Here is a 14,310-nt window from a genome sequence, read left to right as displayed (position 1 = left end):
CAAAACAAAATTAGGGCTTCCTCTTCCGGTCCCCTCTCTTGGAGAGACTGCCAACTTCCTCCCTCTCTCCCCTTTGCTCCCTCTCTCCCCCTTTTCCCCTTTTTCCTTCCCCTTCACAATCCATCTAATAAATGTCTTACTTAAAAAAAAAATTAGGTAGGTAGGTAGGTAGATAGATAGGTAAGTACATCTTTTCTTTTAAAACTTCTACAAATGAAGGGCCAGAGAGATGGGTCAACAGTTAAGCATCCACTTGATGTTGTTCATCCAGGGGACCTGAGTTCAATTCCCAGCATTCACATAGTGGCTCACAACCATCCATAACTCCAGTTCCAGGTGATCCAATGCCCTCTTCTGACCTCCATGAGTACCAGGTACACACATGGTACACAGATGTATACAAAACACTTATACACATAAAATAAAATACATTAATCTTTCTTAAATTCTAAAATGAAGTTACATGACCTAATAATAATAAAAGAAGTCAGGCATGTTATATACCTGTAATCCAAGATTTTTTGAGCTTCAACAGAAAGATATAGAACTTAAGGCCAGCCTGTGATATTGTCTATTCAACTCAGTTATATTGTCTATTCAATTCCTGATAAAGTATTAAGAATTTCCCAAGGCAAAAATGAAGAAAAATGGGAATCTAAAGGAGTGAGTTAATCATAAAGTCTATTTTTCACCCAAGAACATTTGTAGATCCTGACAAAGTAAAATTCCAATATGAAAATGAGGACAAAAATATGAAACATCAAAACTATAAAAGGTAGAAAGAATAAAAGAAGTAAACTTTTGTACAATAATTTGGTAACTGAAAATGGAGGGATATCATAATAGAGAAACAAAACACAAGACACTTAGTGACAATCGGCAAGAAAACAGATATCAAGAAACTACAAAGAGTCTCAAAACATGGAGTAAAAGAGGCCTTAAAGAAAAGCACATAGGAATAACAAAAGAACATATATGATATAAAAATGAAAAGGGGAAAAATGGGTGGAAGAGTATAGTTGATAATAGGACAGGGAAAAGAGAAGAGAGGTAGGAGAGGGGATCAACCAAAGCCTAAAAGGTATAAGAATGCCATAAAGAAAACTGCTACTTTGCATGCTAATAAAAATTAACATAGTATTAAAAATTATTCATTTTATATCATATACAAAAAAAAACAGAAAAATATACCAGACCTGGTGGTACAAGCCTGTAATCCACGCACTTGGGAGATGAAAGTAGTAGGATTAGGAGTTGAAGGTCAATTTTCACTACACAGCAAGTTTAAGCCAGAATGCGATACACAAGACCTTCTCAAAATGAGGGGAGGGGAACTGGAGAGAAGGAAGGGAGGGAGGGAGGGAAAGAGGAAAGCAGATGCCAAAAAATGATAGTGAGGATGTGGGGAAAGAAACAATTCATACACTGCTGGTCAGAAAGTAAACTAATGCTACCACTATGGAGGTTCCTTACATGTTAAAAACAGAACTACTGTATGACCCAGTGACACAACTACTAGGTATACTCAAAGGACTCTAAGACACATACATATTTACTTCCACACAATTCATAATTGCTAAGAAATCGAACTAGCCTAGATGTTCAACAGGCAAATCCATTTTTTAAAAAAAATATAGTACATATGCACAATAAAATGTTTTTCAGCCATAAAGAAAAATGAAGTCATATTCTCAGGAAAATGGAACTGGAAATCCATCACTTAATCCATGTTAAGTGAAATAAGTCTATTGTGGAATACTAATTGAAGATGTGTTGCATTCATTTATGCTATGGAATATTTGTTTAATGATGCAAAGGTATGTTGTGTTCATGTTGCAATTGTTTAACTCTGTAAAGCATGTTACTTTGCCTGTCTCAAACACCTGATTGTTCTAATAAAGAGCTGAATGATCCATGGCTAGGTAGGAGAGACGGAGCTGGCAGGCCGAGAGATAGAAAAAAGCAGAAACAAAAAGGAGCGAGAAAAGGAGGAGAGGATGAAGCAAGGGGTCAGCCACCCAACAGCATAGCAAGACATGGAATAAGAAAGAAAGAAAATATATACAGAAGTAGAAAAGGATTTTAAAAAAAGGCAAAAGGTAGATGAAATAACTTAAAAGCTGGCTAGCAACAAGCCAAGCTAAGGCAGGGCATTCATATGAAAGAATAAGTCTCCACGTATTTATCTGGGAGCTGTGTGGTGGGCCCCCAAAAATTAAAGAGTAAAAAGTAACTAACAACCTAAGAGTCAGACTCAGAAAGACAAATTCATAAGCTTTGTATCATATATGGAATCTAGATAAGTGTGTATTTGTGTGAGAGAGATAGAAAGAAAGGGAGAAATATGGGTCATTCAGAGAGAACAAAAGATCTTGGAGGGAAAGAGGAAATGTAATGGGATTTTTATTACATGAAAGCAAAAAAACTATTTGATACAGACTAAAGAAATAAGCAAGAGAGGGGAAGGAAAGATAGAGAAGGGCAATGAAGATGCAAAATGAATAAAATAAAGTATAATGAAATAAAGATATTTAAATACTAAAATGAAACCTACCATTCAGTAACTTAAAATAAAAAGTGAATTACAAGATAGATCAAAAGATATTAAGCAAAATGAGGAATATTAAAGCAAATCTATTTTAATATAAATGAGTATGGTAGAGATAGAATTTTTAGATGACCAAAGTTTTTTGTTTTGTGTTGGGGTTTTTTGCTAAACATTCTTTTTATTAAGGAAAGGAAACCAGACCAATGCAAATAAGGCTCAAGATGGTGGTCTATGCCTATAAAACACCTCAGTTCACACAGAACTAAGGGAACAGGATCACAAGTTCAAGGCCCAGCCTAAGCTGACATAGCAAAGCAATAGTCAAACTTGGCTACACAGAAAGATCTTTCCTATAATAAACATAATGGAACAGCTTAATATCTAAAAACATTACTGCTAAGAATCTTTAAGATGTAAATAATAAAGGGTATTAATTTATAAATTCCAGAAACTATAAAACTGTCTCGGTATCTTAAAATATCATATTCTAACATCCAAAAATCAAAGATTTTGTGCTGGAAAATGAATCCTCGTCTTCTGGAAAAGCAAAAACTGCTCTTAACCACTGAGTCATCTCTCCAGCCCTGAAAACTGACTTCTTTAAAAAACCAAATGTCTTACTTTTCAATTGTCATGATAGAACACCATGACTAAGGCAACTTATAAAAGCAAAGTATTTAATTTGAGGCCTACTGTGGCAGAGAACTGTTGTCCATTACCAATATGAAGGGAAGCATGGCATCAGGCAGGCATGTCTCTGAGCAATAGTTACGAGTACTTTACTGACTGGGTCATCTTCCCAGCTCACTGTGGTGGCTTAAATGAGAATGCCTACCATAAATCATATATTTGAATACTTGGTTCCCAATACTTGTTCCACAAGCACCAGGTACAGAGACACAAAGAGCAAACTGGGAATGCCACAGGCTTTTGAAACCTCAAAGTCTACCCCAAGTGGCACACCTCCTCCAACAAGGCCATACACCCCAATCTTTCCCAAACAGTTCCACCAAATGGGAAACAAGTATTCAAACATAGGACCTATGGAGGTCATTCTCATTGAGTCATGGCAGGGACTTGAGAAGATGACTCAATCAGAAAAGTACTTGCTGTGCAAACATGAAAATTTGAGCTTGATTCCCCAGAGCACACACAACAAAGCTGGGTGAGATGGCATATGCCTATAACCTTAGTGTTGGGGAGGCAGAAACAGGAGAATCCCTAGGGTTTGCTGGCCATTCTATCCAGTGAAATCAGCAAGCTCCAGTTTAAGTCAAAGATCCTATCTCAAAATCTGTCTCAATTAGAGGATCCACTCTTTCCAATGAATTGCAATGAAGATCTTTACTAAGAGTAAAGATGAATATAGAAGAATTTAACCAACAAATTTAAAATGGGAGGCAAAGTTTTTGAGTAGTAGAAACAGTCAGGGAGGCAGAGGCAGGCGGATCTCTGTGAGTTCGATACCAGCCTGGTCTACAGAGCTAGTTCCAGGACAGGCTCCAAAGCCACAGAGAAACCCTGTCTCGAAAAACCAAAAAAAAAAAAAAAAAGTACAGGATGAAAAAGAATATAAGATGTATTAGCTGGGGATCCCCAAGTGATTCAATTATGCCCTCCTTCAAATGTTCCAAATCAAGCTGAAGATTACAGCACTAGAAAAATACCATTAAAAAATTGTGAAAAATCCAAAAATTTAGAACAAAAGAATTTACTAAACACACTTCTATATTTTTATATAAATTCTTACTTGTTTTTTCTTCTAATTGATTAACTTTGTCTCTGGATTCTTCTAGCAGAAATGTTAATTCTTTCATTTTATTTTCTTTCTCAGTACTCTGGATCAACAGTAGTGATACCTAAAATAAATTTTTAAAAAACACTGCAGATGTAAAAAGTTAAAATTATCACCTTAGAATTTATTATCACATATAATCAATTATTTTACATAATTATTTTATATGCCATTTTTATATATCTATAAATGTCATTTAATATGTGCCTAAAAATAAATATTTATTGAATGAATGAGTAAACTTGTATAAAATACTCAATATTAAACTACTCATTTCAAACTTTTAGAGAAAGTTACATAATGAAATACAATCCATTCACTCAATAAATATTACTGAATACCAGATTGTAAGTATTAAGTACACAGAAATGAGAGACCTCACCTTTAAAAAACTCAGTACACGAACAACTACACCTAGACATTATCAGTAACAGAACAAAAATGTGTTCAAAATTAGAAAAGAATCTATCTCTTATCAGTATTGATATTAAGGTTTTTTGTTTTGTCTTTGAGACAGAGTTATCACTACATGGCCTTTTACTGAAACTCTATAGCCTCTAACTCATAGAGATCCACTTCTCTCTGCCTCGCACATGCTGGGACTAAAGGCATGTGCCACCAAGTCTGGCAAAGAAAGGAACATCTAAGTCAGTCAGGCTTTAAATGAGTTTTGATATATAGAAATTAATCAGGCAAAACAGGAATGGTAACACACACATTTAATCCCAGCATTTGGCAGACAGAAGAAGTTCAAAGCCAGCCCAGTCTACACAGCAAGCTCCAGAATAGCTAGCAGTACATAGAAAAACCCTGTCTCAAAAGAAAGGGAGAAAGAAAAAAACAATCAAACAAATATGGAGAAATGGTTGTTCCAGGCTGATTTAGGAAGAAAACTACTGAGAAATGTTTAAGATACCCAAAAGTATTCAGATGGCTACAACCGATGTAAAGAAACAGCAGAAGTTAAAGACGCAATTTAGCAGAAAAAAAAATAAAATAAAAAAAGAACCAACCTCCCTCCTTTTATCTCTAAATCTCTAAATCACCTAAAAATTAGCCAGGGAAATAACAAACATAAATTACCTCTACAAAGCCACAAGACAACTATAAACCAAAGCACAATATAAAAAGAAGGAAAGCAGTTGAATGGAATGGAAAATGGCCAACGTCATCAGATAACTAACCCTGCTTTGCAAATGACACAGGCATACAAACTTCAAAAGATAGGTTTGAGGTAGAGCCAAGTGGCAGACCACTTACTAACCTAGCATACCCAAGACCCTGAGTTCAAGTCCCAGCACCTCAAAATAATAAAGATCATCTCTAAAATGGATATTGTAGGTAAGGAAAGGGTATGAAAGATAGATTGGAAAAAATCAGCATAAAAATAGTTCATTCAGCTGACCTTTCCTTTCCTACCCTGTCAAACTCTTCTCCATAATGTCATCTGTCACATTTCTATCCCCAGGAAGGTATCTACAATCTTAAATTTCAAATTTAGAATGTCTGAAAATTTCTTACAATGATATTTACAAATCCATAGGACTATCAGGCCAATAACTTAGCAAGATGGATCAACAATCTACGGCTCAAATATGGCACCAAGAATTCCAAAATGATGCTTTTCACATTTTATTCTATTTTGATATTTTGTGAAAAAAGCATAATTTTAATTTTTAAGAAGAGTTCTTTCTTCTGGAATTCTGGTTTAAAAACAAAACTAAAATACAAAAAGACTGTTTAAACTTTCACACAACATAAGCATAGCTTACAAACTGAAATATCTTTTAATCACAATATAAAACTCTATGCATCCTTTCTGTACTTCTATTTTTTTATTATTGTATAACTATATACCCTCCTTAACTGTGATTACAAGATATCTTTTGTAAAGCCAGAGAAGATGGGAGGAAATAAAAGAGGATCCCTTCTCCCTTTTAAAGACAAAATCTCTCTATGAAGCCCTGGCTGTCCTGGAACTCACTGAGTAGATCAGGCTGGCCTTGAATTTACTAATCTGCCTGCTTTTGCTTCCTAAGTACCAGGATTAAAGGAGGACACCACTATGCCCAGCCAGAATCCTTTATAATGTATCACTTTCTATTTAGAAAGCACAAGGCATGAAAAACAGCAATACAAACCTAAAACTGACATTCTTGCAAATATTAGAGAACATAGACTTACCATTTCAAGTCTTCTACTATGTGATATTAATAGAAAGAAGCAACAGAATGTTTTAGTTTCCTTTCATTGGTGTTATATAGAGAGTACATTTCAAAAAAATTGCAAAATGCAATGATCATTAGGATTTTTGGTTAAACGAAATTTTTCATATTTTTACAGCAATGTAAACTGATATAAACATTTTAGATTTATTGATTCAAAATTACTGAAGGCTGACCTTCCAATAAATGCATAATTAAATCATGAAAATTCATTTAAGCAAAAGGCTAAATATTTGAATATATTAAAATTATATCATACAAATTATCTTATATGTCAACAATGTTTTTAATATTGTGGGTATTTTATAAAGTAAATATTAAAATATAGCATTAATCTCAGAGTAGTTACAATTTAAATGTACTTATTATACCATTTAAGTGATAAGTATGCTAATTAACCTAATATGATCACTACTCAATGTGGACATAAACCAAAACATCACACTGTATGTCACAAATGAGTATAAACATTATGTATGAATCAAAAATTATGAACTAATTTTTTAAAAGAATACAAGTAGTTGACTATTTTGTAAAACCTCATTTTCCTTGTTGTTTACTTCCTTCTTATATTCTTCTTCAAGGTGTTGGATTTTTTCATGATCTTCCTTTACTTTAAAAATAGAATAAATAAACCTTGTCTTAACACAATTGCATAACTTTTCCATTGCCAACAAAATTTAAAGATTACCCTTTCTTGTTTATCTCAAAATTGCACTAAACCTCAAAAGTTTCTAGTGTATTAAAACTGGTATTTTCTTCTGCCGGTTCTATTTACTAAAATAATGACTGTATACAGTTTCAAAGTTATAGCTTAAAGTCCTATAGTTCTTATAAAAGCACTTACATAAAAATTTTATTCTTTATACTTACACAAAATAACAAATCTTAGATATATATATATAATTTACCAAAAATATGTAAGGCAAAATTATGACTCTAAAATACTAAATACAAGCCATAATAAATATTTCATAGAAAAGATGGTTTTAAAACCAAAAGAAATGTTAACATATATATTTCCTGCCACAATCAACAAGATTTTGAGGGGGGATTACAAAAGCAAAGATAACAAGAAATATAAACTAGTTGAAGGATACAGACACTAACAAAATCTAATAAAACACAAATAGCAGAAAAGCAACATGAAAAGTTAAATAGGAATCCTACACTTAAAATGCATTTCCAGTCTGGCATTCTCAGCTTGCCCACGAAGTTCCTCAAAAGCCAGTATCATTTTCTAGAATACAAAATTTAACTTTTAAATAAGAGACTTTTTAAATACTTTTTTAAAACTTTGAAAATATTAATAAATTTTGCCCTATAATCACTGGATACAAATTCATACAACTTTGGAAACTGCAAACACTGTAATATAATGATTTACTAAAAAGATTTATGTCTATAATGAAGCCAGTGTTATTGATACCTTAGCTAATAAAGGTATCTGATAACAAACCTTTCAGCCTGAGTTTGATCCTTAGAATCCATATGGTAGAAAGAAAGAACCAACTCCAACCTCTACACACATCCTGTGGCAGGCATACCTATACACATATACATACTATTTAAAGGTTTAATAACTATGCCTAAGAAATCCATAGAACAAAAATGCCTCCAACCTGTAAGCCCCTTGCCAAAAGACAGATACTTCCTGAAATGCTATTATTTATGAGACATAATTAGCCATGTTTTTACTCCCCTAAACAAGTTTGTTTGACTCATCTGCACCAGATATGCTTGTTGATCACATGCATATGCTTGTTGATCACATGCAGGCAGTTATAGGGAAAGATTCAACAGATCTATTATATCTGGATTGAATTCCAGAGTGATGGCACCTGGGCTTTGAAGTAATCTTTTATATGAGTTATTTTTATATGAGTTGTTCTTCTGAAGGATTCATAGAGCCTCTGTATAACTTAGTCCTAAGACCTACCTGGCCAGGCGGTGGTGGCGCACATCTTTAATCCCAGCACTCAGGAGGCAGAGGCAGGCGGATCTCTGTGAGTTCAGGGCCAGCCTGGTCTACAAGAGCTAGTTCCAGGACAGACACCAAAAGTTACTGAGAAACCTTGTCTCAAAAAACCAAAAAAAAAAAAAAAAAAAGACATACCTGGAAAACCAGGAAGTTTAGTATGGCTGAGAATTGCTTAGGTAATGTGCTACGGACAATGCTCTTATACACTGTAAAGATTTGCCACTCATATTAGTTTAATAAAACACTGAATGGCCAATAGTCAGGCAGGAAGTATAAGTGGGACAACCCAACTAAGAGAATTCTGGGAAGAGGAAAAGCAGAGAGGCTAGTCACCAGCCAGACACAGAAAGCAAGATGAGAATGCCTCACTGAGAAAAGGTACCAAGGCACATTGCTAAACATAGACAAGAATTATGGGTTAATTTAAGTTTTAAGAGCTAGTTAATAATAAGCCTGAGCTAATAGGCCAAACAGTTTATAAAATAAGCCACTGTGTATTTCCTTGGGACTGAATGGCGGCAGGACCAGGCAAGACAGAAACTTCTTTCTAGAGTAATGATCTCATAAGAAGTTTTACTGAGCCGGGCAGTGGTGGCACACGCCTTTAATCCCAGCACTCGGGAGGCAGAGGCAGGCAGATCTCTGTGAGTTTGAGGCCAGCCTGGTCTACAAGAGCTAGTTCCAAGACAGGAACCAAAAAGCTTCAGAGAAACCCTGTCTCAAAAAATCCAAAAAAAAAAAGAAGAAGAAGTTTTACTGTGCAGAAACTGACTTGCTAAAGGTGTCTCTTGTGTAACAACAAAGAGGCTTTTGTGAAGCCCTGAGGCAGTCACTTCATCAGAGGCTGACTCCTCTGTTGTTGTTGCTGCTGCAGCTAGGCACTTAAACATGCTGGAGTGACTCTCCTCAACTAAACTGAGTAACAAAGAATACTGACAGGAGGTAGTACATGGGCAGGAAAATATGTCAGGTTATATGCTTGCCCCTGATTCGATGTAGGCAGGAGGTACACAGGCAGGAAGTATATCAGCATGTGAGTTTACCCTGATTGGACCTGGTAGGAAATACAGTGGCCTTATGGATTCACCTTTTTTTTTAAGATTTATTTATTATGTATACAACATTCTGCCTCCATGTATGCCCACATGCCAGAAGAGGGTGCCAAATCTCATTACAGATGGTTGTGAGCCACCATGTGGTTGCTGGGAATTGAACTCAGGACCTTTGGAAGAGCAGCCAGTGCTCTTAACCGCTGAGCCATCTCTTCAGCCCTGGGTTCACATTTTTAAGCCTCAGCAAAATGTGGCTAGTCACCAATTCCTGGAAAACCAGGAATGACCTGGCCAGAGTCCATCAACCTGCTCAGTATTTAAATAAAGCTTGCTTCAAATTCTGTTTAAAATAGTAGTGGTCTTATTCTCACATGGTGGTATTAACATTTTCTGAAGGCCTCAGCAAGATTCAGACCACCCACCCAAATTCTAAATTCTGAACTTCACTCTGGAAACTCCAGAGCTGGGAGGCAGCTTCAGGAGGCAAGTGCCTTGAGACATTCCAAGGCTTCAAGGCTGCATTCAGTTAACAGACTATCAGTATGAACTATTGTGCTTAGAATGCAGCAACTATAAAAAGACTCCTGGTGAGTCAATCTGGTCTGGTCTGTGGGATCCGGATCTGGAACCCCAATATTCTTCTGGCCAATGCAAATAATGTTACTCACCTGCCTGATTCTGCTTGGTTAGAAAGTTTTATATGTGGATGGGTATATATTTTCTGGTGTATACGTAAGTTTTGTTGCAAACATGGAACTTAGAATTATGAATGTGTTGTGGCCGCCACATTCTGACTTGTTTTTTTTGAATATGTGAGCTTACTCTGCTGTTTTTCTTGCTGCTAGCCACCCAGGCACATAATTTATCTCTAAGCTTTCTGGCCACTGAATCTAATATATTAGGGATTCAAATGTCTTTTATTTTTTAAAAAAATATTTATTTATTATTTATTATGTATACAATGTTCTGTCTGTGTGTATGCCTGCAGGCCAGAAGAGGGCACCAGACCCCATTACAGATGGTTGTGAGCCACCATGTGGTTGCTGGGAATTGAACTCAGGATCTTTGGAAGAGCAGGCAATGCTCTTAACCACTGAGCCATCTCTCCAGCCCCCTCAAATGTCTTTTAGATATGCATAATATTAAATATTGTTTTATGCTGTTCTATCTTATTGAGAATCTGGCTCTGGAATTGGATTATAGCCTGCCCTTTCTTGGACAGAGGCATGCTTTTAAAGTCTCTATGTCCAGGTCAAGAGCTGAGATAGGGAGAAAAGAGCAAGAAGAGCAGCTAAAAGGATTATTGGTTTCATTTAATTGCCTAAAACCATTATATGAGCTTTCTGTATCTCAAGATCTCTAAGTTTATTGGGTATGGTTAAAAATCTATAGTATCTGTAATAAAAATTTAACTTAAAACTCATAATGTGGGGTTGACAGTTAAAAATCTATACATAGGTACTCTTAAAGGATCAGTAAGTCATGATTCCATGTTGGGAGATAAGGAACACGTAGCCTGCCACCATCTATAAGCAACTACCTTTGCTAGGGTTGGAGAAGACAGATGGCATGTGACTTCACTGCCATCTTGATTAAATGTAACCCACATGGTGTGACCCAACCAAGGAGATAGCAAAAAGTCTCAACGATACTTTGGATTGGGATTTGGATTACGATTAGGACAGGTAATTCCTGTCCCATCCTGAAAACAAGGTTGATGACAGACAGGACTTTAAAGCGATGCTTGTTTAATAAGGTATTAAAGCTGTACCTCCATGCATTCATATACAAGAACGTATCTTGCACTGGCAACCAAACTTTGTAACAGAAGAATCACCCAGGTAGTATTTGTTTTAAAGACATAAAGGGATCTTGGAGAACATCTGAGGCTTGCCAGTATGTAGCAGGGCTGGAGATCCTAAAAAAAGTCCAGTCACAATTGGGGACCCTATCAGTTTTGGAGATGCCAGTACCATTTAATAGAAACACCAGTTACAATGAAATGGAGTCAGCTGGTACAAGAAGGTAAGCTATGTATGCTGCCAAAAGTGGGGCCACAGAGATGACCCAAGCTCCTTGGGAAAGCCCAAAAGATTGTAAATTAATCCCAGATATTTATTAAGCACTGAATTATTTGCACTGTTGGAGCTTGATTTTACCCTGTGCAGATTGTGGTTGTGCTCTTCCCTCTTGTGTATCTTCCCTCTTGAAATAAGAAAGGTACTTTATTTTTTGATATTGTAGGAACACACATTTGAGAAATTTTAAACTTTTTTAAAAAGAAATTTTGGAGTTTTACAGAAAAATTAAATTTAAAAAACTGGATACTTTTAAGAAACAGATTTTAAATTTAAGTTTGTACTCAACTTATAGGCTATGACACTTGAGAGTCGAAAGAACCTTCCATTGGGGTAGTCTAGACCTACTGCATGTCTAATGTTTACACTGCAATTGATAAACAATAGCAAAATTGTAGTTGTGAAATAGCAACAAGAATAATTTTATGGTTGAGGTGGGGTCACCACAACACAGTGAACTGTGTCAAAGGGTCACAGCATTAGGAAGGTTGCAAACCACTGGCATAAAAAATGTCTCTCCTTACCTAAGGTCCATTCAGACTTAAGAATGTATGTCTAGCCTCCTTGTCTTTGCTAACTTTATTATGTCTTAACTATTTCAATAAACTGAGTAATATAAAAAACTGTTATATTCTGTAATGGTGTGCTTATAAAAGGATCAGAAAAGTTCCCAGTCTTTCTGTAAGATGTATTTATGAGTTAAAATCTTGTCTTGATATTTAAAAAAGCTTCAATTCAGAAACTGTTACTTTTTAAGGCTAAACTTAACAGGAATAAGGCTATAAAATTCTAATCTTATAAAAGCTATTAACTTATTGTAAGCTGTTAAAGACAATTAAGACATGCAAGTTAATGGTCAGCCACCTTATAAAGTATCAAATTCTTGATGTGTTCAGAACTACTATACTTATAGTCATGCTAAGTACTAATGTAATTAATTAGAAAAAAAATAAGCCTTATTTAGCTGCCTGTATGTTTTCAAGGTTAAGCATAAAACAAGTAACATTTCTGTCAAATCTATGTATCAGGCTCTCTGGATAGTAGGAAAAATGTTCATACTTTTTAACCCAAAGCTATAGCTTTGCTAGGACGCAAGGCATGAGTCTACTCCAGCTGTTATATAGATACCTGTTAGCTACTTTTTCTACAATGTGGATTCCAGTACATATTAATGCTAATATATCTAAAATTTTTACCTTTTGGTAAACTAAAAAGTTCATGTATGTAAGCTTCAGAGAATCAAGGGAGTTGTAAGACTTGGATCCACCTCTCACAGGTCAAGTGGATTCCAGATAAGTACAGCCTAAGTTTCCCCATCTGCCTATTCCTGAAAGTGTGATCTCTTTCCTGATCTTAGGACTCCTCTCCTCCTCCAGTCACTAGGACCATGGGCCTGAAAGTTCCAAATGTAAGATTTTTTCTTTAAGTTCCTAAATTTTAACTTCTGTCCCTAATCTATATCTATATCAACAGATTTTCACTTGGCTGACAGACACCATCCAGGAATCAGCTGCAGGCTGCTAACTGCTGAGCTCTGAATTTGCTGAAAGCTAATGTGAACCAGTTCAGTCAATGTGATTGTTCCTTGTCTCTTCAGCTGGGCAGTTAACCAGAATCTTCTGATAAACATCCCATTTCCTGATCCCACTCCCAGTTTCTGACTAGAATTTCAGCCTTCCTGAGCCCTGACAACAATATCCTAGCTTAAATCAGAAGCAGTTAACAGGTTAAAAGTCTAAAGGAAACTAACTCCCTGGCATAAGGAACAAAATAGCTACCTATAGAAGTGCCAATTGTCATACTAGGAAAATGGGCCCAAATCTATCAACAGGTAGATTCATTCACTGGAATGTTTCTACAACATTATAGGACACTTCACCTGTTCTATGTAAAACAGAGCAGTCATTATATAACTTTAATAGAAAAATTGTTGTTTCTACACAAACTACTTGGGATTAATTACAGGAAATCTGACTGAAATATTACAAAACAGGAGGACCTGAAATGAAATAAATAACTGGAGACCATTCTCATTTCCAGGCTCTTCCTAGATAGTGACTCTGATGTCAGCCATTTCAGAGCCTTTGACCCTCTGTTTCTACTAATTCCTGTTGGCTCTTACTTCACTAATACCTAACTAAATTATAATTTCTGTCTGGGTATCATTATGCTGACAGTTATTTGATCCCAATATAAAAAGGTGCCCATGCAGTATCAAGGATTTCACTCAGGAGGGTGTAATCTGAGAATCAAGTGCCTCCAACCCTTGCCCAAGGACAGATACTTCCTGAAATGCTGGAGGCTATTGTTTATGGGAGATAACAAGCCACGCGCTTTTGCTTAACTCCTCTGCACGGCACTCGGGAGGCAGAGGCAGGCGGATCTCTGTCAGTTCGAGGCCAACCTGATCTACAAGAGCTAGTTCCAGGACAGGCTCCAAAGCTACAGAAAAACCCTGTCTCAAAAAAACAAAAAAACAAAATTCAAAATTGTATTTACATCACCTGATAGTATACATTTACTCAATATTCAATAAATTTTGCTTTACAGAAATCAAATTATTTTATTCATTCACTCGTCCACTAAATATTTACTGAGTGCCTATTATGTACCTGGAACTATTTTAGGCAC

General features: G+C 35.8%; 1 protein-coding gene across 1 annotated transcript in view; it reads right to left on the bottom strand.

Moving 5' to 3' along the window:
• Sycp1 (synaptonemal complex protein 1) overlaps positions 1–14,310 on the bottom strand; it is an 85,160-nt gene that overhangs the window by 60,794 nt on the left and 10,056 nt on the right. Inside the window, exons 9-11 of the mRNA XM_075979038.1 lie at positions 7,739–7,808; positions 7,108–7,181; positions 4,299–4,407 (exon numbers count right to left, since the gene is read on the bottom strand). Coding sequence (XP_075835153.1) covers positions 4,299–4,407; positions 7,108–7,181; positions 7,739–7,808 — 253 coding nt within the window. The remainder of the gene's footprint in view (positions 1–4,298; positions 4,408–7,107; positions 7,182–7,738; positions 7,809–14,310) is intronic.

The sequence above is a fragment of the Microtus pennsylvanicus genome, chromosome 7 (assembly GCF_037038515.1).
Source record: "Microtus pennsylvanicus isolate mMicPen1 chromosome 7, mMicPen1.hap1, whole genome shotgun sequence".
NCBI classification, from domain to species: domain Eukaryota; kingdom Metazoa; phylum Chordata; class Mammalia; order Rodentia; family Cricetidae; genus Microtus; species Microtus pennsylvanicus.
Note: the sequence above shows the minus strand (reverse complement) of the source record. Positions and strands in the feature narration are given on the sequence as shown.